This window comes from Hemiscyllium ocellatum, chromosome 22, assembly GCF_020745735.1.
Source record: "Hemiscyllium ocellatum isolate sHemOce1 chromosome 22, sHemOce1.pat.X.cur, whole genome shotgun sequence".
Lineage (NCBI taxonomy): Eukaryota > Metazoa > Chordata > Chondrichthyes > Orectolobiformes > Hemiscylliidae > Hemiscyllium > Hemiscyllium ocellatum.
The window spans coordinates 19,809,022-19,834,392 of record NC_083422.1 but is presented as its reverse complement, the minus strand read 5'-3'; the positions used below and the strand labels follow the sequence as shown (position 1 = coordinate 19,834,392).

The window sequence follows — 25,371 nt, the reverse complement described above, 5'->3', positions numbered from 1 at the left end:
CTGGGTGATTAAAGAAAATGAAATGACTATACAGCAAGATATTAACATAACAAATCTGGGCTAACATTATGGACTGTGTAAACTTATCTTCATAAGCACTGAGCTAACAATTCAACAGAACAAGGTGACAAACCTGCACAGTGCATCTCAAAATACTGGCAAGAGCTTCAGAATTCCATGTAACAGAATTTGTCTGTTTCCAAGCACCTTACAGTGCTTATATGTAGTTTTAAGGAACATTGCAAATTGAAATCGGTCTTTCAATAATAATTCTAAGATTTTACAATGGGCTCATGCCTGAAATGTCAATTCTCCAGCTCCTCAGCTGCTGCCTGACCTGCTGTGCTTTTCCAACACCACGCTTTTCGACTCTGATCTCCAGCATCTGCAGTCCTCATTTCTCCTAGCGTTAGCACAAAGACTATCCAAAAACTATAAAAAAGTTCCTTCACAAACTCTACTGTTAAAGCTCCACATGGTATACTGAGAATTTGCATGAAATATTATAGTTAATTCTATCTTATTTAATATTAGATGTTTAATTGTGAGCACAAGGACTTGAACAAGAGCAGCAAAAGGCTCTCCTCTTCAGTTTCTCTATGTCATCAATGTTCTGGTAGATTGCCCGAGTAGATTGGGATATTAGTATGACTAGGCACCGTTCATTCTACCGTCATCAAATAGAATCTCTTATCTTCAGAAGTACCCTAGGTCTGTGATCTATGGCCTCTCTGCGTAAGTCTAAAATTACAGACTCTTTAAACACACTATCCCAACAATCTCAACACACCATACTTTGAAACAGATATATATATATGATCTGCATACTTGGATACATCCTCAGGTTTACTTCTCAGATGATCATCTCCTATCCATTTATTATCCAATCAACAACATAAACCTTGTTGAAATGCTACCATTGATAAAATTCTCCATAGCTCCTTCAGAGTGTCAGGTACAAGACTTACCTGCGTACAGGTGTGCATGAACTAGACACCAAACCTTTGCAATTTAAAAAGTGGCTTGTGTTACCAACGAGCTACTAGAATTTCAAGTTATAACACATTTTCTCCCAATAGAGAGGATACCCATTTTGATCCATCCAAAACACAGCGCCAACATACAGCAGATCACTGCTAACTCTTTGTTTCAGAAAATAGCATACATTAAAAAATACATTAACCCTAACTATCAACTCTCTTTGCTCCCCATCCTGTAAAGACTCCATTGAAATCACTGCTACAAGCTGCTTGGGAATAACTTGTTTTGTAAATCAATACTCAGCAAGAATTGTGTTAATTAAATTGCAAGTGAGTGCCATGGAGAATGAAAATGATCACACATTAAAGGACTACTTTGGAGGTATCTATACTCAGTGGGCATCAAAGCTGTCAATTGCTAGTGATAAAAAATATAAAATATAGGGTCAAGAGAAAATAAATTCCCTTTTCCCTTGCCTCTTTCTTCCTTTATTGTGATAAGTTGCCAACCTTACAATAAGTTTTTAAAATATACACTGGAGAATAATGTTAAAACATAGTAGCAAACATGAAACATTTACATACATGTAATGAGCCAGCAAGTTTTGAAGTGTAGCCACGTGGTCGTTCTTTATCTTTGAACCTAAATGCCATAGCATTCAAATCCTAAATGTTAAACAATAAAAAGTCAGAAATAGTTATCTGATGAACATTCAGCGCTACACTTTACAGTAGTTACTCGGAAACAAATATCGTGGTCAAAGTCCATTTGTCTAATTGCTTAAAATGTCAAAAGGAGGTGACTGAACAGTAAAGAAATGCCACTTCAATGCTCAGGGTTGGAGTATCAGCAAGAATAAAAAATTTTTTCTGTGCCCCAGTGATTCAGTTAAAAACTGCATGGATCAGCTTTATAGATCAGCAATGTTACTTCACAACTCTGAAAACATATGGTACTTGAATCTGGGTTTTCTGATTCAGAGGTAGGGACATTACCATTGCACAAGAGCCCCAGAGATTTGTTTCTTTTAGATATCTAGAAATGCTCTTACATCAACTAATTTTTGCCCCATCACCAAACCATTATGTTTTTTATCCTTCTATTAACGACCAGCAGTAAATGATCTGTGACTCCAATTGAATAGTTTATATGCAAAGCCGTTAAAAGCAATGCAAACCATCGAGGTTGAGGCAGAGGTAGGGAAAGTGGGATCAGGCCTGGGTTTGCTTTTTTGTCCCTCCCCTCCCCCACAAATGGACCAGTTTTATTTCTTTTCTTTACTAGATCGGTTTTATAAATAGTTTCTAATCAACCGGCTCAGAAATGCTATTATACAGCTCTGGAGTAGATGAGACTTGAACCAGACTTCTAACCCAGGAGGTAGAGACACCACCACTGCAATACAAGAGCTCCAAGGGTCTTTTTTTTTAATATATCCATCTTAAACTCTGATAAATGAGTGCATCCACAATAATGTTAGCATATCCCTGCCTCCATGGTTCCAAGAGCTGGAAATGCTAAACCTATTGCCAAATCCTATCAGTGATACTATTTATGTACCCAATGTGAAATACTGACAGGACAAAGGGTAACAGATTGCAACTTCTGATCAATATTAAATCACTAAATTATCTTGCTCTCTCAAATTTCTTATTGGACATGCGTCTATGTTTTTTCCCATTTGGTTACTTCTGGCAAAACTTCATGAATCCACCTCAAACCTCTCTGTAAATCAGGATAAATGTTCAAGTGAGATTAAGAAAGGTTTTGTTCATTACCTTGCACTCCTGAAAAACCCACTCCTGGGGTCCTTCTGTACGCAGTTTATTAATATACTGGAACATGTGTAGAATTATATCATCAACATGTACTGCATACAAACAAGAAAGACAAAAATTGCGTAGCATTAGGATCAAATTAAATACACATTGCTTTCTATAAGCTAAGAAAATACAAACGGAACACAAATCAAGTTACTCCCTTGGAAGCTTGTGAACAGATAGTCCTGTTTGATTGGTGACATTCCAAATCATGACTCCATTCCAAGCCCCAAATACTCTCACTGAGCCACCATTTGCCAGCCAAGAAAAAGCTAGCCGAACAGCAACATCAAGATATAAGAAACTTCACCCTGATGTACTGCAAAGCATTAAATACTTAAACAAGTTTCTAAAAACACTGCAAACTTTGGGGTATTATCCACATCAACTTTGGCTTCACTTTTGTCAGCTTTGATGTCACCTGCATGCCAGAAGTGTTGCTGCTTGGAACAGATTTAATATTTCTATAGCTACATTTTTTTTTTAAAAACTGGAAAATCACGCAACTGAACTTTTGACATGCATTACTCACGTTCACACATCCAGTACAATACGAAATTTAAAGTACATATATATCATAAATGTATGCTTTACTTACCAAGTCCTTCTTCAGTAAGATCTACATTAATGATGAAAAACATAAAACCTTTAGCGCCTTCTTTTTGACCTCCAACAAGTGTGTTTACCCAACCTGGAAAAGACCACAGAAAAAAAGTTAGCACATTTTTTTACTTTAAATATATTAAATAAATACTTACATAAAGGGGTGGCACAGTGGCTTAGTGGTTAGCACTGCTGCCTCACAACGCCAGGGACCTGGGTTCAATTCTGGCCTTTGTGCAAACTCCACAGACAGTTGCCCTTCTCCCCGTGTCTGCATGGGTTTCCTCCCACAATCCAAAGGTGTGCAGGTTAGGTGAATTGGCCCTGCTAACTTGCCCATAGTGTTCAGGAATGTATAGGTTTAGGTGCATTAGACAAGAGTAAATATAGGGTAGGGCCAATGTGTCTGGATGGTTAGTCTTCAGAGGGTCGTTGTTGGGCAGAAGGGCCTGTTTTCACGCTGTAGGAATTCTGTAATCTAAATATTTTAAAACAACTTAAAATATGATCCAGAGTTTTGAACAAGAGTCATGACTCTAAGTGACAACTGCTTCTCTCTCCCCACAAATAATGCCAGATACAAGTTTCTTTAGCATTTTAGCTTTTACTTTAAAAGTGATTTTTGGGAGTCACGAGAATAAATCACTGGATATTTTGAGGAAGAGAAAAAAGTTAGCATTGATTACGTTAACATTTAGAAAGTAAACAAAATTACACTTCAGGGCAACAAACTGATGCACTACTACAATGGACTATATTACTGTACATGGCAAAGTCACAGTAGGGAACTTTGATGTGCTCCAGCAAAGCAGCATATTGTTTGATATTAGGCCATAGGATATAGAAACAAAATTAGGCCATTCGTCCATTGAGTCTGCTCCACCATTCGATTGCGCTTGATGTTTCTCAACTCCATTCTCCTGTCTTTTCCCACAACCCTTGACCTCCCTTACTAATCAAGAGCCTATCTCTGTCTTAAGTACACTCAATGACTTGGCCACCAATCCACTGAGACAATGAATTATTTAAATTCACCACCCTCTGAAGGTCGTCCCTTTAGTCTGATGCTGTGCCTGCAGGTCCTAGTCTCTCCTACTAGTGGGAGCATGCTCTTCACATCCACTCTATCCAGGCCTCAGTTAAGCACAATCATGTATTAACTTATCATAAAGTATTGCACAACAGAATGTAATAGCTCAGCATACTGAAGCATTAACACACAAGACAATATTACAGAGCAATGGGGTTTGACTGCCTTATGGTCATATGGTTAGCGCTTTCACTTGCCAAGACCTCAGAAGATGAAACTAAACAACCAAACACTAAGCAAGTCACACAGGCACATTTATGCATCAACTGGCAGCCAAGTACGAACAGGCATTCAAAACTAAATTCTTCTCTTTTGTTTTTGTGGATGTATAGAGAGAATATGAGGGGGTGGAGGGAAGATAACAGAATAAAACTAGATATAAACCCTATCTTTAAGCAGACAGAAAATGAGACACTTAAGAGTTCATTAAATCCAAATCTCTGAATTTTATTTGGATAACATGTATAATCTCCATTTCAAATGTCACCAAAGATTTTAGTGAATAATCCAATTTTCACCAGGAGTCACACTGAACTCAGAGGTTTGAAACTAAAAACCAAGTAGATCCTTGAAAAAGTGTGTTTTGGATAAAGAAAAATGAATGGAGTGGACCAAAATGCAATGCTCTGACATGGCCAAGGGCATCCCTTGCAGCTGACAAGGAAACTTCAACAGTATATAAAAACCTAGGGGAAAGAAAGCAGAGCTAGTGGGGGAAGGAAAGTAACACTGCTGCACATTTCCCACAAGCAACACTCATAATTACCTTTTGATTTGAGTTCTGAAAGAAGACTCCCCGGTCCCTCATGGCCGATCAAATGTCCGAGATAGTGACCTGGATTTGATTTGTAATACTTCTGAAGGTCGGGTATGGGAAAAGTGACATATAGATTCCGGATGTCTTTGATAGGTACCACCTTGTACAGTTGCTGTAAAGAAATTAACCAGTTTTATTATTTTTATTGACATTTCAATTCACCTACATTTATATTTTGAAAACACTAATTAATTTTGCCCTATGCAAATAGCTGTCAAGTTAATTCACAGGTTTAATTTGCTTCACTGGCACAAGGAGAGTTTTAGATATAATATTTTAATTTTTTTCAGACAAATGCCTTTATCATTTCTATGAGAAGATACACATTGCTTTCCAAAAGTAGTTGTGGTGCATTTATGTAAGCAACCTTATAACTGAAGAGCAGTGACAAAAACTTACGGAAACTCAAGATTCCAACAGCTGAGCACACACACTGTTCAAGTTTATAAATCAGCTTTTTTGTAAATGGACCTCAGTTCTAAAGGTGAAGTTATTTTATACATAATGACAATGAAAAATTATTAGCATTTAAATCTCCTGACTTGATTTATTCTACACTTTATTCATCATGTGGTGGTGGGGTGCTGGTGAATGTGAAGCAAATAACAAAAAAAAAATGCAAGAGGTCTCAATGATTCAACTTGCAAAGAAGCCCATCCTCAGATTATTTCGGGGCTCTTTTTTGCAAGACTTATAAATTCAAATTGTCTACTAATCTTCAGTTTTAACCTCAGGTGATCGGTCAACTCTGCAAGCAGGGCAACAAACAGTGAGTCTCTTCAATCAGACTGAAGAGTCCTCAAGTAAAATTTAGACTGAATTCATGTAAAGAAAGCAAAATAAGGATCTCAAAAGATGGAGGGGGATTGGGAAGGAAGAAAAAATAAGCAGAAAATATGTAGTTTTAGCTCCAAAATGAATTATTACTGAAGGATTGAGATCCTGCATTTCTAAAACTATGTACACGGGTAGGAGCAAAACATTGATGTTAGAAATCCAAAACGAAAACAGAAAAAGCCCAAAATATTCAGTTCACGTAGTGCCTGTGGAAAAGTAGTCTTTATTTCATCCCAAATGACCTTCCAATAGAAGGGAGGAAAGTTAAATGGCTACATGTACTGTGAACGCCATCAGTAGATGGCACAAAAATCACACATGCTCTGTCACAATGGAAGGAAATGGCATTGCTAGACATGTAAAACAAAGGTGTTAGCCCTAATTGAAACAGAATAGCCCATGCCCTGACGGCAGGCAGTAGGCAACAGCAGCTGGAGGGAGAACCCATACCCTCCCGCTTGTCTGCAACACTCACTGGGGCCCCAGCCTCCACTTCATTAACCCGACCCCTTGTCAGAAGCTCATTCACTGATTATGACAACATTGCTATGTGCAGAATGCAGTGACATAATTGGCACATGTGCAAATATTTCCTTTGCCCTATCCCGTTGTGGACAGATGGTGTTACTGGCTGTGGTTGCACAATGCACACATTGCATTATGTACAATCACTCCAAAGTCAGAAATACAATAGGTTTTCAACAAGGGAGAAGGGGTGGAGATAAAACGTCAATGGGCGAACAAAGAAACAAAATTGTGTCAAGAGATATGGAGTTGCCCAAACATGTAATTAAATGGGGTGCAATAGTAAAAAGAGGAACATAATAGGCAGAGGGTTTTTTAAAAATTGAGTTTATTAATGAGTACAGAGGCTGTCAAGTACTGAGTCCAAGGCAGAGTCCTTATCCTCAAGCTTGCATTGAGCTTGGGAGAACATTGTAGCAGGTCAACAAAGGAGGGGGGGGGGGGGGGGGGAAGAGAATAGTAATGACAAGAGATGAGAAACTCCAGGTCAGGCTCGGGGTCTTAAGAGTTATTCTACAAAGCATATTTCCAAGGGAGACCAGATGCAGACTGAGTGACATGTAACTAAAATGTATTAGTTATGTACAAAAAGAAACCCAAAAGTTCTAATCAAGTCTAAACCTTTATAACAAAAATAGAAACAAACTTGAGTAGAAAGCAAAGTGGGCAGCAAAGTGGGCAGCATAGTGGTTAGCACTGCTGCCTCACAGCGCCAGAGACCCGGGTTCAATTCCTGCCTCAGGCAACTGACTATGTGGAGTTTGCATATTCTCCCCGTGTCTGCATGGGTTTCCTCCGGGTGCTCTGGTTTCCTCCCACAAGATGTGCAGGTTAGGTGAATTGGCCATGCTAAATTGCTCGTAGTGTTACGTGAAGGGATAAATGTAGGGGAATGGGTCTGGGTGGGTTGCGCTTCGGGGAGTCGGTGTGGACTTGTTGGGCCGAAGGGCCTATTTCCACACTGTAAGTAATCTAATCTAATCAAAGGAAGTTTAACTCCAACTATACAAAAAGCCAGTTATGTTACAGGTTGACTACTGGATAGTGCATCTCGAAAAAAAGGATAGATCAGTCTTGGAAGAATTACTGTACCATGCAGGCAGAGAGTAGATCTACAGTAGAACTAGACTTTTATTCCCTAGAATTTAAGAGATTAAAAGGGATATGATTGAAACTTCAGGATTCAGAATGAAATCAATACAGTAGACAAAAGAAATCGTTCCCACTGATGGGGAAGTCTCAGTCAAGTGCACATAGAAATCAGTTAAAAATGATAACATCAGTACCAAATCATTTGGAAAAGTAATTGGTAATCATTTCTTCACAAAGAGTGAAACTATCACAAAAAGAAAATGCCAGGTCAACAGCTGAGATAGTTTTTTTTTTGTTGGATAACAGTTCATATAGATTTTGAGTCAAAGAAGGTAGATTGGTAAAAGTTACATAGAAGCCATGCCTCTGAATCAATGGTGGAATAGATTTGATGGATTGAATAGTGTAGCTCATGTTTTTAAAAGGCACAATGAAGTGTCAGTCAGTGGTAGTAAATTGAGGTAGAGGTCAAAAAGGTATGCAGCTGAAAACAGACAACTTTTGGAAAGGAATACAGGGTCAGGGCAAGAAAGAATGTGGAGGTTGAAAATAGTATGATTCAGCCAGACATGAAAGTACCAAAGGGGAATGGAGTTAAATGGTGACAAAGGGTCAAAGATGACAGTCAATCTTCCTGAAGTTCAGTTGGAAGAAATGTCAGTCCATTCAAGTCAGGAGGTCGGATTAAAGAGACTGATTAGTACGGAGGCAGAGAAGACTGACAAATGGAAAAGGAGAAGTATTTGCTTGCCATCAATACATACGCTGAAGCATGCCCAACATGTGCCTTATAGCAAGGAGCAAAAGGACGGGCTAAGAAACAATCCTAAGAGATCTCCCAAAGGAATGGTGCAGAAATATGGGAAGGTTTGCTGGAGAAAACTAAACAAGGGAGTCTCATGAATCAAGAATGTTATGGCTCACCACAAGGGTGAAGAAAAATCATAGTTAGGCATATCCAATCCCACATACATTACATATTAGCTGCTGAGTGGTGTAAAAACTCAAGTGGAACATGATGAAGGAGCAGGCCAACTCAGAGCTCAACAAATATGTAATTCTAGTCCAAATTACTCAATTGACTTAAAGTCCTCTGAATTGCCACAAAGTTGTATAGCCATTGTTCATGTAGAATATCACACCAGAAGCTTTAAGTCAAGCAGGAACAGGAGACAATTGCAGTCTGTACAACATACATATTCCAAGGTCATTTCCGGACACCAACAAGCATACATTGCATGCATTAGTGAATAAGATTTTTTGAAAGGTATCCATACTTACATCTTTATCACTGGACTACCTGCCAATATGAAAAATGGTGTTCCTGCAAGCATGCGATGCTTTTGAGTTAAATGGCAGACCCAGTGTGTGATGAGTTGCAATGAGCAATTCTGACCCCGGATCAATTTGGAATTATTCTCAAGATCACTCCCAACCCAGAGAATAAAAAAAGTTATATTTTCTCACACTTAGGACATCCCATGGTATATTTGGTCCATCCAGTGTCAACAAGCACTGCCCACGCGTACAGATCCTACTAGTGGTTTCTGACCCTCCACCTTCTGATGAAGGTTTCTGAACAGTGAAGAAGCCTCCCGAAACTGTCCATTGATTTTCAGTACTAACATGCTACCTCTTTTGGTCAGCAATGACTATTATCCAAGAATAATAATTATTTAACAAAATATAAATTAAAAAATTCAAAAGATATCCAGTTTAAAATCCATGCAGTGTGTATCTGGACTGGTCCTAAACTTTTCAATTGACATTTCATTAAATATTCTAATTATTCAACAATTATTACTTAAGACTGAAAATTTACTTTAAAATCATGTGAATTGTTGAAGAAAATCACTAAAACATTTAAAAGTTATTCCCTGTAAAACCCAGGCAAAGCAAATGTGTTTAGGCTGTATTCCTGTGGCAATACTCCTACCAATCAGAATCTACCTCCCTGATATCAGAATTAAGATTAACAGCAACGATTCTTACTACATCTGTGTGTCAATTATAGCCCATCTCAGTCTGTCTTAAATGGCTTCTCTTTATCAAGTCTGTTTCTTGCATCCTAGTTCTGATGAGTGAGTGCAAATGAAAAGCTTTAACTTCTTTCAATCTTTTTCAAGTGTGTATCTATTTTCCACAAATGCATGGATTATTTGTAGAAAATCCCATACAGAAATAATATTAAGTCATTACACAATATTTGGTCTCTCCTTCTGCTCAAGTGTTGCCAAAACTTGTGCAGGCATATTGTAAAACCTTTGCGCTTGTGCAATCTTGAGCCTTGCACATGTACAATAAATCAGGAAATCCAGCATCAACAAACACTGCTCGTCTTTTTCACAAGTATGTTTTATTATGATAAGGGAGGATAAAAGAATATTGCATTTAACTCAGTTAATCAATATTTAACAGGAGCTGAACATTCATGACTCTAAGGCAGATGTCAGATTCTGGTCTCCCTCCTTTTTTAATGCCTGCCTGAACGTATAAATATGTACACCCCACTCTCAGATTTTCTCTGCATTTACCATTGTTTAGTTATGAGATGAGTATAAAAAGTAAGTCTGTTTAAAAAAAAAGTATAATCACAATTGGAGACAGTGATAAGACAGCAAGACCAAATAATGATGCTGACTTTAGAAGTACTTTAATTGAAACTAAAAAAAAACACGATAGGTTGACTTAAAACAATAGATCTTTAAAAGTTCCAGTGCTCCCTCAAATTTCCTGTTCCTCAGCACAGACCTCAGAGGTCCACAAGAGGCAGAAATCATTGCCGCAATCTTCCCACCAATCACTGTGCGTGGAACATCACTGCCACTGTGCATAGCTTAGAGAATATTCATATGGATGCTTGAGCACAGTTACTACATTTTGAGATTAAGAAGAAAGAAATGCTTAGTAGTACAGACCTTACACATTGCTAAAAGGATGCTAAAAACAGCTCAGAAGTTGAAGCTTTTCATTTTGCACTCACTCAGAGCTAAGATGCAAGAAATAGACTTAGGGAAAAAAAGAGAAGCCATTTTATAGGGAATGAAATGGCGCTACTAACTGGTTGGGCCATAATTGACATGAAGATATAGCAAGAACAATTAACAATTCATCCTAATTCTCGTATCAGGCAGGTAGATTCTGATTGTTATGGGTATTGCCACAAATATACAGCATAGTTTGGCTGAATCCATGACCATTTTCCTGAAAAAAAGGTGCAGTTTATGTACAAATTCCTTTTGTCTAATAAAACAGGATCTTGCATATTTATGTTTGTAGCTTCTAGCATGCACAAATGCAACATTGTGCAGACCAGACTGATGATCTTATATTGGCTTTGGGTCTAACGCTTAGTACAGTTGGATTATTTAAACAATAATTTCCAATAGTAGGATCACATGTTAGTGTGAATATAATCTTCTGAAGCTTGAAAGCTTGTGCTACTTGAGCAGGAGTGGCATGCTGCCAAGTGTGCATGATCAACCAGGATGTGTTGCTTGATATAATCTACCAGATGTTGGAATAGGCAATTTAGTACCTGGAATCTCATTACTCATTTGTGTATAGAGTAAAACATCTTTTTGGCCTGACAGCAGCATTCTGTTAGTGGAGAAATATACTTGCAGATTTACTGAATGGTACGAGGATGAGACAGCTGACCTCCCTTGTTGTTCGAATCTTTTAAGATACCTTCCTATCCACTGTAATCGTAGATAGCTTGTGCATCGCAGAGGGCCAAACATGGTGGACATCAACCCTTTCCGGTGCTTTTGTGGTATATGAAAAATGATTTGATCAAGGTATCGGTTATCAAAACTATGTACGATATGTCCCATCTCAGCAGTGAGTTAACACAGTGAGATGGTTGGGCTCTGTTCACTGCATTGCCAATACAATTCATCTTGCAGTATGGGACCATAACAATCTCAATGTGTAAGATGACCAGTTAATGTTGTCTTTTGGTAGATAACAGTTGAGTCCATTTTCTGATGAAGCAAAGGGAGCTCATTTGATTGCTCCATTTCTATGGTAAATTGCAGTGCAGGATGGAGTTTATTAGCTAATTTAAATAAATTCTTTGATACAGGAGCAGATGCAAATATTGCAATTATGTTATCTGCATAATCTAAGTATGCAGGTTAATTGTCTTTCCAAAGATGTGCTTCTCAAAGTAGCCAAAGATGTTACCAAGATTTGGACCTAAAGGTAATCCTGGGGCTGTTTATTTAGGCATACATGACATCATTGAAACTGAACTCAATTGCTCAAGTTGTTAAATTCAGAGTTTGATGAACACAGATACAGACATAAATGGTACATTTAGGTTACCATAGTATAGTAACATTGATGTCTGCACTATGGTTTTTTTTTTGAGTGATGGTAAATATGCAGGCATTGTCAAAAGAGGACATGATAAAAAGCTGTCTAGAATTGCTCTTGAACCGCTACTATAACAAAGGGTGACAGTTTTCAAATAAAAAATTCATTCATTCATTTCAAACCAAAAATGTTTTTTAAAAAACCAAAAAGAATTGGAACAGATATTGTCATCTTTAAAACTGGCAAATACTTCTTTCAAAAAACAAATCCTACATCTATTAACTTAGCACAGTAAAACACTGGGCATCAGATTTTGCACTGTTCTAAGTATTACTTGATTATCAGAAGTTATCTTTTGTATGTACAAAATATTGGGGTTTTTTTCAATTTACTGTTTAAAAAGGTAAAATTTTTTTAATGATTCTTAAAATGAAAATACAACCATTGACAATACAATAAAAACTGGAAAAAATCTTAGTCAAAAAATTTGACTTTACATAATGCTGCTAATTAATTCACCGAAGTCCATCACAAATTAATAACTGGAGTGAAAACAAATTCCAAAATCTGAAAAACCAGCCCCATGGGGGTTTCCCATAAAATGTTGTGTTTAAAGAGCAGTTTAGCAGACAGCTACCTTGAATCTTACAATGTTTGAACACAGAATTGGGTCACTTGTCTTCTCCAAGTCTGTGTTCGACTAAAGCTATTTCTACACACAGAAAATCAGAAATTGCTGGTAAAGCTCAGCAGATCAAGTGAGCAGACCTGTTTTTGTTTCTGATTTCCAGCATCTGCAGTTGTTTCAATTCCTATTTCTACTCAGCTGCTTGCTACCCTATATGTCAACATTCCCCTATTTCAAGCAAATAATTTTACATCAACAACAACTGTGGTAGAGAACTCAAGAATTCTAATTATCCTTTTGTTTCATTCCAATATCCTATTTAAACATGTACTGTCTCACCAAGTATGCCACTGCCAGTTAGTCAGATCTTCACCTCACTTAAATATTTATGATCACCAATAGGAGGCTCTTCTCGAATTTTTTTTCTCTATTAACTAAGAGTAATGTCCTTTTTAATTTCATGACGTTTCATGCCAAGTAGGTTTGCCCATTTTTCAAAAATTCTTAGTGAACTCAATTGTATGATCATCATGAGTTCTCAAACACTACCATAACTTTAGACTGTTCAGTTGCTTTGTTTCATTTTACATATTACCACTATAGTATTACTTTAATTATTAGAGTAGCAAAAAAAAGACTGAAACTGTTATCCAATTCTATACTGTCTTGTACTGTTTTGACAAATTTCCAATTGTCTCAAATTTTGCACTTAGTTTTTAAACTACCACTTAATCGATTTACATAGGACCTAAGTATATGCACCTCCTTTTGGACTATCAGAATAATCGTTTCCCCATTGCTAAGAAAACAATTTTCTGACACAAGGCAGCAAGAACACATTTTTCTCTGAACTACTTTGTATCTTTTTTCCACTTGGTGACAGAACACAAAATTATTTGGAGGTGTGACCAGAGTGTTATAATGTTTCATCATGATTTTCATCTGACATGTACTGATTTGAGAGGAAGAAATTACTTTCACGTTGTAACTATTACAGCTCTTTGGATAGTCTAAAGTGTTTCAAGGTCATGTATCATTTTGAATTACAACCATTGTGTAGTCAGATGCAGGAAATGTTTTTGCATTGCTGTACGATGCTAGAGAGAGAAGAATCTTGGCCAGGAAGTTGGAAAACACCTTGCTATTCTTCATGTACTGCTTGAAGTCTTTAATTCCATCACACTACTTTTTCTCATTATTGTGATGTGGTCCCCTCTCATTACTGTACTAAAGTACTGGCTGAATGGTGTGAAGAACATTGGTACAAGGTACATTCTTCTATCTGTGATGCAAATAACATCAGGGACCGAACTCTCAGATTGTGTAGTTCAGTATTCAGTCTACTTTGTCAAATCTGTTAAAATAATAAACTCGCCACTTTAATCCTTGCTTACTTTACTTGTTCCTAAACCAAAGTCCTGTTTATTTTTGTGCGTTACTTTTAATGTAATCTTTCACTTTGCACCAACTTAAGCATATTGTCATAGAGATGTACAGCATGGAAACAGACCCTTCGGTCCAACCCGTCCATGCTGACCAGATATCCCAACCCAATCTAGTCCCACCTGCCAGCACCCGGCCCATATCCCTCCAAACCCTTCCAATTCATATACTCATCCAAATGCCTTTTAAATGCTGCAATTGTACCAGCCTCCACCACTTCTTCTGGCAGCTCATTCCATACACGTATCACCCTCTGCATGGAAAAGTTGCCCTGTAGATCTCTTTTATATCTTTCCCCTCTCACCCTAAACCTATGCCCTCTAGTTCTGGACTCCCGACCCCAGGGAAAAGACTTTGCCTATTTACCCCATCCATGCTTGTTGTATTAATCTTACTTCTTAACTTAGCAGTTCAAAGTCCCTTCCTTGTTTGATAATTGTCTAAATATATGTTTAGCCTCTGAATCTAAATTAGACACAATAGGAGTTTGAAAACTTGATCCTTGGGATAGGTCACTCATCACAAACTTCCAGGAGGTACAGGAGAGAGAAAATAAAACACTGCAGCATTACTGTGAATATGCTCACACTAAACGGAATGGTTGAAACAGTCCAAAAAGAATCCGTTTGGAAATGACAAGGACTGATACCGGAAATAACCAAATATGCCAGAAAAAGACTAGGAAACCAGAGGATAAAATTTTTTAATCACATTTTCGTGACAATTCTGCTATAATGGATTCAAATTTTCACTATTGAACAGAGAACAAGAGAAATTATTTTCAATAAGCAGGTCCCAGTTGCAGATGTCAAGTATAAGCTTTATAAAGGTCTATAAAATCATGAACTTTATTGTTTTATTTTTCTGGCTTTATGCTGTGTGTTTTAAGATGCCACCTGAGAGAGGTGACACTAAATAACACTTTTCACTGTGTTTGTTATAAATACATGTGACAATAAATCAAATCAAATTGACAAGGTGAGTAGCCAAGGCCTTTTTTCCCCCCAAGGACACAGGAGTCCAAAACTAGTGGGTATAGTATTAAGGTGAGAGGTGACAGATTGAAAAGGGACCAGAGGGGCATCTTTTTCACACAGGTTGGTGCATGTAAGAAATGAACTGCCAGAGGAAGTGATGGAGGTGGAGATAATTACAACATTTAAAAGACACTTAGACAGGGACATGAATAGAAAAGCAATAGAGGGATATGGGCTAAATGCAGGTAAAAGGGACGCGTTGTGCTTGGGATGCCTAGTCAGCATGCTCAAGTTGGACCAAAGGGTCTGCTGCTGTGCTGTATGATTCTAAGCTTTCTAAGTTTGTACACAAAGAAGGGAAAGGCCCCAGGAACTGGATTTCTGGGTAGTGCAGTGACTGTAAAATAGATGCGTGAATGTAAAATAGAACCTGTTGGATGTACTAAGAGATTGAGATTGTAACTATTAGGTCTTTCAGGATGGAAGTCAAAATGGAACGAATGACCTTCCTCAGATGCACATAACTTAAACAATTGAAAATTATTCAGATTGTATTTGCTCGATCTCATTTCTAAATTCAGAGTTCTCCAACAGGTCAAGAGAACATCAACTAATACTCCTGGTCTCACTTGGTCAAAAACAAGTACAGAGGAACCTCGATTATCCGAATACCACTTATCCAAAAATCGGATTATCTGAAGGAGATCTCAAAGTCCCAATGGAAACATTACATCAAAGATGTGTTTCCAATAGTGATCGTGTCTTTTGGTTACAGTGATTAAACAGGCATGTCTCCAAATGACTGTCTGCCCACCCTCTCTCCTCACACTTGCCCTGGAGTTCTACACAAGGGTGTACCCTGAACCCCTCTTCCCCAGATAATCTCTCCAACATTGTCCCGTACAGGGCAAAGCTGGAACCTGTCAAAAAGTTGCAGTAAAAGGTTGTGGTTATGGCTGTGGCTGTGTGGTGAGTGAGTGCGCTATTTGGAGACTTACTCCACAAAGGCAACTGCAGCAGTCTTGTTGTTGGTGCACAGTCCAGCTGCCCCGGAGAGGGGGGGCTGTGTTAGATGGGAGCGGGGGCAGGGGTCAGTGTTGCACAGGGGCAGGGGCGGTGTTGGACGGGGCAGGTGCGGGGGGCAGTGTTGGGTGGGGCAGGGCCTCACACGCTGCTGCCTTACCTCCTGAACGGCGAGCAGACTTTAAAAACTCTGAGCCCGAGAGGAAAAGCTTTTAATCTATTAACCAAATAATCAATTATCCGAACAAAATAGTGCCTGCCCACTATGTTCAGATAATCAAGGTTCCCCTGTATTAACTAATCTTCTGCAAGTGATCAGAGGGACACAACTTCCAGATATTTTTTGTTAACTCATTTATGGGGCATGGGCTGGGCCAGCATTCATAGTCTATCCCAAATCACCCTGGAAAAGATAATAGTGAGCTGCCGAGGAAGGAGGTTCCAGGATTTTGACAAGTGACAATAAAGGAAGAGCAAGGCAGTTCCAAGTCAGGATGTCTTGCGGCTCAGAAAGGAACCTGCAGGTAGTGGTATTCCCATGTATCTTTTACTCTTGTCATTCTAAGTGGTAAAGGTCACTTTTGGAAGGTCCTGTCAGAGAAGCCTTGCTGGGTAACTGCGGTACATGCTGTAAATTGTACACACCATTGCCACTGTACTCTAGCAAAAGAAGTGAATGTGCGAGGTAGTGAATGGAGTGCCAATCAAGCAGGCTGCTTTGTCCCAGATAGTGTCAAGCTTCTTGATTGTTGTCAGAGCTGTACTCAACCAGACCAGCGGACAGTATTCAATAACACACCTGACTTGTGCCTTGTGAACAGACATTGGTGTGACAGGAGAGTTACCTACTGCACAATTGCTCTTGTAGCCACAGTATTTATATGTTGGCCCAGATCAGTTTCCGGTCACTGGAACACACATACATATCTTGTTTCTTACAAACAAACAATAAAACCAAAGGTTTTTAAGTATAAATGGCCATAATTAGTCCCTCAGGTCTCAACCAGCTCTTGCTAAAGTTAAATAAAAAGCTAATGCCACTGCTTCTTCTCTCTCTATAACCCTGTACATTTCCCAAATTCAAATGTTTATCCAACTTTACAAGGGATGTAACAGACTCTGCTTTGTTCAGATTGCAGAATAGCATTATGATCCAACAAGTAGGGAGTAAAAAAATTTCTCCAGTGAGTCCAGAACTAGAGGGCATAGATTTAGGGTGAGAGGGGAAAGATATAAAAGAGACCTAAGGGGTAACTTTTCCACACAGAGGGTGGTACGTGTATGGAATGAGCTGCCAGAGGAAGTGGTGGAAGCTAGTATAATTGCAAATTTTAAGAGGCATTTGGATGGATATATGAATAGGAAGGGTTTGGAAGGATACGGGCCGGGTGCTGGCAGGTGGGACGAGATTGGGTTGGGATATGTGGTCGATATGGACGGGTTGGACCGAAGGGTCTGTTTCCATGATGTACATCTCTATGACTAAGTGATTATTTTGAACTAAAAACTCCACATCTCCCAAAACCTGAAAAAAAATCAAGTTTTCCTCATGCATCCAGTAAACGTCAAAACTTTTCTCGAAACTTTAATTAAATCTCCTCAGTCGTCTTTACTTCAATGGAAATAGCATCCCGTGCACCTCAAATCTCTCCTCATACTGTAGCTCCCTGTGCTTGCTATTATCTGCACAAATCTACATCTTCAACTCTTTGCAGTTTTGGGTGGCTTATCACTCAAAAGTATTTTATCCAACATACAAGTAATGTCTTGAAAAATTTATTACTATTTTCGTCTTTGTCAATTCATAAATCCAGAATACTATTGGCCTATTTATGGTTTCTCTACTTGCATACTCATTGTTAACAATCTTGTTTGACACTAATGTATAACACACAGAGGAAACGTCCTATCAATAAAATACAGGGAAAGATAACTTTCATTCTATCCTGGATTATATTGCAAAAACGAAGTTGACACAATAACATATTTGCAGTGCAAGACTTACAAGTCTTTGAACAGAATTTTCTTACAAACCTCTTCAAATATAGATAGCTGTAATACTTTACCACTGAGCATCACTGCTGAGAAGTTCTTGTATGAACTGAGTCCAGTATCAAAACAATATTCATGCTAAGGACCTGATTTTAAAGTAAACAATGTCTCAAACATCAGTAAAATGTTTCTCTTCTAGGTGCCAAGTGTGCAGACATATATTCAAATTCTATGACACACAGCAAACTTTTGGGTTAAAAAATAACTTCATTGCTATTCTCGAATTTCCATTCGCCTATAAGCGCTTAGATTCCCAGTTCAAAGAACTGGCAAAGTTTTCATCACAACTTGTTTAAGAAAATCACACTAATACAGAAATATCACCATTTTCTTGTTACTTCACAGCTTTCTATGAAAAATGTTACAGCCTATTTCGGCCTCTCCTGCAAACTAAATTAAAATTTCAACACAATACAAAGTTTCAATCTATTCACAAGTTTCAGAATCCCATGAAACAAACCGAAAACATGTCCTTGTCTGAATTCAACCACAAAATTTGCCAAGTGAACACCTGTATGAAAATAAACTCCATTTGTATACAATTTTAAAACCAAGCAGAAAATTACAACCAAAGTCATACAATTACCTTCAGGTGTTCTTCCTGGAAAGGATGATCAGGATATTCAGGGACAGGTAAATATTTATTCTCCACCTCCGCGAACAGCTTTACCACCAGGTCAGTCAGCTCATCGAGGGACTCTAGAACCAACAGATCGTTTGAGTGCACACAAATCACGTTTACATTGCCAACATGAAGCTCCCAATTCCCATCATGTGACGACTCCTGCAAAAAACCATGAAGCTAAATTGTGAGCGAGCGAGCGAGACATAGACAGCGCGATAGCGAGACACACACTCACAGAGAGAGCGAGAGAGGCAGAGCGAGAGCGAGCAGGGGAACGAGAAGAGAGAGAGAGCGCGCAAAATGTCAAAAACAGAAACCTTGTTTCATAGCCGAGTCAATAACAAGGCTGCATCATTTTCAAGTGAAATACATGAGGTTTACAGAAGATTTGAGGAAAACATTTTCAACCAGATGGTGGTAGGGCCTTTTTAAAAATACTTGCATAGCAGTCAAGGCTACGGGTCTCATGTAGAATAGTTGGATTAACGTAAGAACAAATTTTGGAAGAACAAATAAGAATGTGGAATACAGGGTTAACAGTAGGGTTCTTAGTCAGGTGGAGGAACAGAGGGATCTTGAGGTCTATGTACATAGATCTTTGAAAGTTGCCACTCAGGTGGATAGAGCTTGTAAGAAGGCCTATGGTGTATTAGCGTTCATTAGCAGAGGGATTGAATTCAAGAGTCGTGAAGTGATGTTGCAGCTGTACAGGACTTTGGTTAGGCCACATTTGGAGTACAGTGTGCAGTTCTGGTCGCCTCACTTTAGGAAAGTTGTGGAAGCTTTGGAGAGGGTGCAGAGAAGATTTACCAGGAAGTTGCCTGGAATGGAGAGTAGGTCGTACGAGTTCTCGGCCTTTTCTCGTTGGAACGGCGAAGGATGAGGGGTGACTTGATAGAGGTTTATAAGATGATCAGAGGAATAGATAGACAGTCAGAAACTTTTTCCCCGGGTACAACAGTGTGTTACAAGGGGACATAAATTTAAGGTGAAGGGTGGAAGGTATAGGGGAGATGTCAGGGGTGGGTTCTTTACCCAGAGAGTGGTGGGGGCATGGAATGCGCTGCCCGTGGGAGTGGTAGAGTCAGAATCATTGGCGACCTTTAAGCGGCAATTGGATAGGTACATGGATGGGTGCTTAATCTAGGATAGATGTTCGGCACAACATCGTGGGCCAAAGGGCCTGTTCTGTGCTGTATTGTTCTATGTTCTATGTTCTAAGTTCTAAGTCATGATATATTTTTGGCAGTACAGCCTTGGTGAACCAAAGGCCCTTGTCTGTACCAAATGGTTTTACAATTTATGAGCTGCCTGAAACCATGTTGTCCTTGTTTGAAATGTAATTGCTGGGTAACACCGTGCCCTAGCAATGAAGGGTAGCCCAGCTGGGAGGTGGCTTGATCCAAGCTGCCTTATGTGACTGAAATGTTAGACAATATCTTCTGAGTTTTACTTTACTTCGTTAGGCAGGCAAGGGGATCAAATGAGCCACTGGTCTTTCATCAAAAAAATTTTTCAAACTTACTCTTCACTTTAATTATGTGACAAATGTTATTTTAAAATGGTTAAAATGTCTTATTTTTCTATCCCTCCATCATTGAAGTCTGGGGATTAAGATAGTTCTGATTAAAGCAAAACAAACCTCATAACTATGCAAAATCTACTGGAAGGAATTCTGAATTTGCATTACAATTTTCACCAGATTCTTTGACACCCAAATTCCAGTTCTAGCTCCATTCTGTCAATATTGGGAGTTTCACTGGTTAACAGTCAGATCTCAAAAGAAGAACAAATTAACAATTCACATCACCTAAAATGGAGAGAACACATTTTGTTTCTTAAATTAAAAAGGAACTATTTTTAAAAAATCATGCTATAATATATCCTGACATAATAAGCTATAAACAGCAAACTATTCTTAATAGGGGTTTTCTTCCAAAAAGAAAGAAAGTAACAAGTGGTCTTTGGAAATTGCTAAACCATAGGTTCATTAAAGCTAACTTCAAATGTTATTGTGATTTCTGAATCCAATACTGTTTCTTTCATTCAAAAATTAAATGGAAATTTAAAACTGGTTCAATTAATGGTATTAAAAATAGTGATTTGCTCCAAAATGCAAGTCTGTTTATTTAAACAGGACAAGCAGCTAAGAAACTCCAAAATCTAACATCTATCCCATTTTGAATTGCTCATTCTGGAAAAATAATGGCATTCTTGAAAAATAATTCAGTTAAAGTACTCTAAATAGGTTCAACAAGGAATTCAGATAACTGAATTTTACAACAAAAATATGAAAACGTAAGAAATTGGATTCAAAAGAAAAGCTTATCCCTTCAGATCATCTGCACTGTTGAAGGTGAGAGAATCTCCGATACTACATTAAAGTATTCAACTTTCTGCTCAGAGATCAGTTTAACTTATTATTAAATCAAACAACATATCTGGAACACATCCAAGAAATGCAGATTAATTCTGATGGTGATTACCTGCACCAGCAGGCAAATCAATTGCAAGCTATATTAAAGTTAAATCAGAGTATTTCAGATATCTTGTTTAAAAAAAAATTAAAAGTACATTGTACAGTATTTAGAAAAATTTTGAATACAATAACATTAGTTCCCATAAAATAACTGTCAGGCCACATGATTGACGAAACGTTCAAAAATCTTTGATTAGTTTCTGACATTACTGTTGATATCAACCAATATGCCACACGTTTTAAGTTTGGTTAACATAATTTTCTCAAGTTAGAAGGTTTGAATCTCGGATTAAACCCTACGCAAGTACATAGAATATTACAGCACAGAAACAGCTATCTACACTGGGTGTTTATGCTCCACTCAGGCCTCCTTTCTGTATGGCAACAAAGGCAGCCATTCAGCTCACGGCATGCCTGCCAATGTTTTGCAATGCAGTGGAAAACAACTCCCATCATACAACTTTCATGCTATGGTCTCAGAATCTCTTCTCTTGTCAGATGGAAAGGCCTCCACTTCAACTACTTACTGTGGTTCAGCATTCCATGCTCTAACAACAACTTTGATTAATATGCACCTGGTTATTAATTGACCTTGTTAACGTATCTTTAATATTCTAAAACATCCCAAGGTACTTACATCAGAGCATATCAAATAAAGCTACATCGAGAGATACTATAGCTGATGATCAAAAGCTGAGCCAAACAGGTACAGGTAGTTCTTCTGTAACATGATGGTTGCATTCTTGTTCAATCCCGCATTATAGAAAAATTGTGCTTTAGAACCAATGCTTAAATGTGTTGGTGATGTAATTGCATTACAGCTAGCACAGATTTTAAAAGTTCATACTTTAGAAAACAGTGTTCCCAATTTGTCAATCACGTTATAGTGAATTCACGTTAACGAAATGCACATTATAGCAGAACAACCTGTAGCTTTTAAGGAGTGTCCTAAACAGATGTAGAGACTTTTCAGAGAAAATTCCTGAGTTGAAAGACAAGGAAGACCTAGTAGGACGTTGAATTAGAAGAACTTTTATAGACCTGGAGGAGCTAACAGAGATAAGTGAGAAGCAAAGCCACATGAAGATTTAAAGAGAACAAGAATTCAAACAAGAGTGGGACTGTGGAATCAGAAACTTTTGTAGATCAGGAAGCAGATGGGTGCTAGGTGAATGAGTCTCAGCGAGATCTAGGACAGAGAATTTCAGATGACCTCAAGTTTTTTCAAATGAAATTTAGGAGGCCAGCCAGGAAAGCATTGGAGTAGTGAATCCATTTATCCTGAGTGCAGTTCTCGGTTGACAGGCTCCCTTGTAACAGGAAATAGAATTCCCTTGTTCATTTGCTCATTTCATTCAAAAATTTAGCAGTTTAACACCTGCCTGCCAAACTTGAAATTTTTAGTGACAGAAATGAGGATTTCCATTCATCTCACAAATAACTTTTAACAGACATTAAATGTTAGTTACTTGAGTCACAATTTATCACAAATCTACACATGCAGATCCACACACATTCAACAGTTGATTTCCTTCTCAAGTTTTCAATCAAATTTGATTTTCTGATTGATGTTCCAAAAGCAATGTTGATAATCCGCTACAAGAGCTGATATCGCTTAAAAATACGAACACTGACGTCACTTTTGTACTCCCTTCAACCTAGAATGATGCAGGAACTCAGTGTTGAAATTCTTCAGTGCCAAGATAAATTTAAAAAGAAAATTCAAAGATTCGTCTTTCTTTGAAGACTCCTTAACTGCAAATAGCACTCTTTCTTCTTTGTACTGAGGGAACATGTTATCTACCAAACTCAAAGATCTTTTTCAATCTAGATAACCAAAGGCTCCGTGTCTCTAACAGAAATGAAAAGCAACCTCATTAGTGATCAGAAATTTCGTCAATGGAGTTTCCCAGATATTTGAATTGCATTTTATCTATTATTTAAAAGTATTTCAGAACATGAAAAAGATCATTGGACGGTGGAGATATTCACATAGCAAGTCTAAAATAATTAAGAGTAACTGGGGGAACTCCATTGTGCAGTTGAAGAATTACATATTAGCAAAAACGGTTTTATGCAATAAAGTACTTGCCTCTCCCTAGGACACATAGTGCCATCAGATTTGACGAATAGTTAGTTGAATGAAACTTAAGGAGTTCTTGCCGTACGTCAATGCCCATCTCTGCTGGTCTAGTTTCCAAGGTGAACTTGTTGCCTAAAATTGGAAAAAAAACAGGCAGTTTCAAGTAATGTAATAACTTGGCTCACATTTCAAATTTTATTGCTTGCTGAGTTTACGTAGTAACCATCTGGCCACACATTTGAAAAGAGTTTGTGGACATAATTTCAGTTCTTATAAATTGCTTTTTCAGGTCTCAGTTTATGCAGCTAAATAAAGCACACTCAAGTAATTTTATATGTTGGTGAATTTGCTCATTAAGACTCAATTTTACACCAAAACAATGAGATGGAACTCAAATAAAATCAGAATATGCTGCTTGGCAGGTCTAGTAGCATCGCTGGAGAGAGAAACAGCGTTAGGTCAAATGTCAAAAAAATCAGTATCTGTCAAAAGTGAAGAACTTCAACAGTGCAGCACTCCTTTATTATAACTCTGGAGTGTCAGCTTTGATTTTTCTCCGAAATCCTGGAGCAGAATTGAAGATTTAAGCTGACTCAAATATAAGTGCGATGAACTGAGTTACAGCTATCCACGTTAAGGTTAATATGACACAAAGCATTGCTATTTTATGCAAACAATTTTACACAAAAAGGATGTATGTGATAGTTAGTTGCAAACAGTTATTTTTGCACTCAGCACGAGAGACAAAGTGATATATTAGTCCAAAAGCCAAAACATTCCATCTGACCTTCCAATAAAGGACAGATTTGAAGTGAAAGCAGGTTAGAGAATGGGAGCATTGTCAACAGATCTGATGTCCACTCTCCTCCCCCACCCCCCACCCACCTTGAGTGAAGTTACCCACTGAGAAGATGTTGTACAGCAATACCTGATTCCAAATGCACAGGCATCAGCATTGACCACTTAAATTTAACTTTGTCATTTTACCTTTGTGGTTACATCAAGTGGATGGTAATGTCATGAAAACTAATATTTTAAAACAAATTATTATATTTTAGATCAAAACAGTACAGGCAGAAATTTTCTTTTAATACTTGGTTACCAGATAAGGAGAACTCTCTAGTTAACTTCAGTGTCAGTTTTAAGAGACAGTGTATAGCAAAACAAAAAAACTGTGCTAGTCTATATGGTCATACAATTTTTCAGCACCAGCAGGCCATTTTGCTCAACCAATCTATTCCAATGTTTATGCTCCATAGAATGCACTGCCATCAGAATTATCTATTGCTATCTGCACTTGCCTTAATTTCCTTCTCCTTGTTAGACAAGAGGAGAGAAGAATTAAAGTTTGATGATTCTGATGTAAAATCTGTGAAAAGTACATTTGAATATTATTTATCTTGGAGTTTTTATTTTTGAATAAATGGCATGTAAGTTTTGGTCTCTGTGCATGATGAGGATTAATGATTACCTTGTCAACATTTGTGGAGTCGTCTTTGAAAAAAACTTCAGCAAAACAGGGAGTAACTGGAGTGCAAATGGAAATTTGTTTGAATTGAGAGTGTTTCACAACAGGACAAATACTAAACAGCACTAGATTACTTTCACTTAGAAGGAACAGAAATTGATTTATTTTGCACAGGGAAGAACTTAGAGCTTGGGAATCTATTGGTTTTAGTTCAGAGTCCTGCTTGAAGTTAGACATATTAAAGTTTCTCCTAAAAAAAAAGCAGTTAGCTCACAGAAATAGAAGATGTGTCACTTCTATATAAGAGTTTTAATTTGTAAGTTCTCAACCTGAATGTTTAACTAGAATACCAAAGGGATTGTTCAAAACTGAACTTAGCGACTTTGTGTGGGATGGCACAGTGGCTAGCACTGCTGCCTCACAGCACCAGGGTCCCAGGTTAGATTCCGATCTTGGGTGACTGTGCAAATTCCACACAGTCTCCCATTTTCTACGAGGGTTTCCTCCG

The 25,371-nt window shown here is 38.0% G+C and overlaps 1 protein-coding gene across 1 annotated transcript in view; it reads right to left on the bottom strand.

Moving 5' to 3' along the window:
- Window positions 1-25,371, bottom strand: part of ide (insulin-degrading enzyme) — a 121,306-nt gene that overhangs the window by 70,356 nt on the left and 25,579 nt on the right. Inside the window, exons 5-10 of the mRNA XM_060841923.1 lie at window positions 23,405-23,527; window positions 18,795-18,907; window positions 5,261-5,423; window positions 3,400-3,492; window positions 2,760-2,851; window positions 1,566-1,646 (exon numbers count right to left, since the gene is read on the bottom strand). Of these exons, the coding sequence (XP_060697906.1) occupies window positions 1,566-1,646; window positions 2,760-2,851; window positions 3,400-3,492; window positions 5,261-5,423; window positions 18,795-18,907; window positions 23,405-23,527 (665 nt within the window). The remainder of the gene's footprint in view (window positions 1-1,565; window positions 1,647-2,759; window positions 2,852-3,399; window positions 3,493-5,260; window positions 5,424-18,794; window positions 18,908-23,404; window positions 23,528-25,371) is intronic.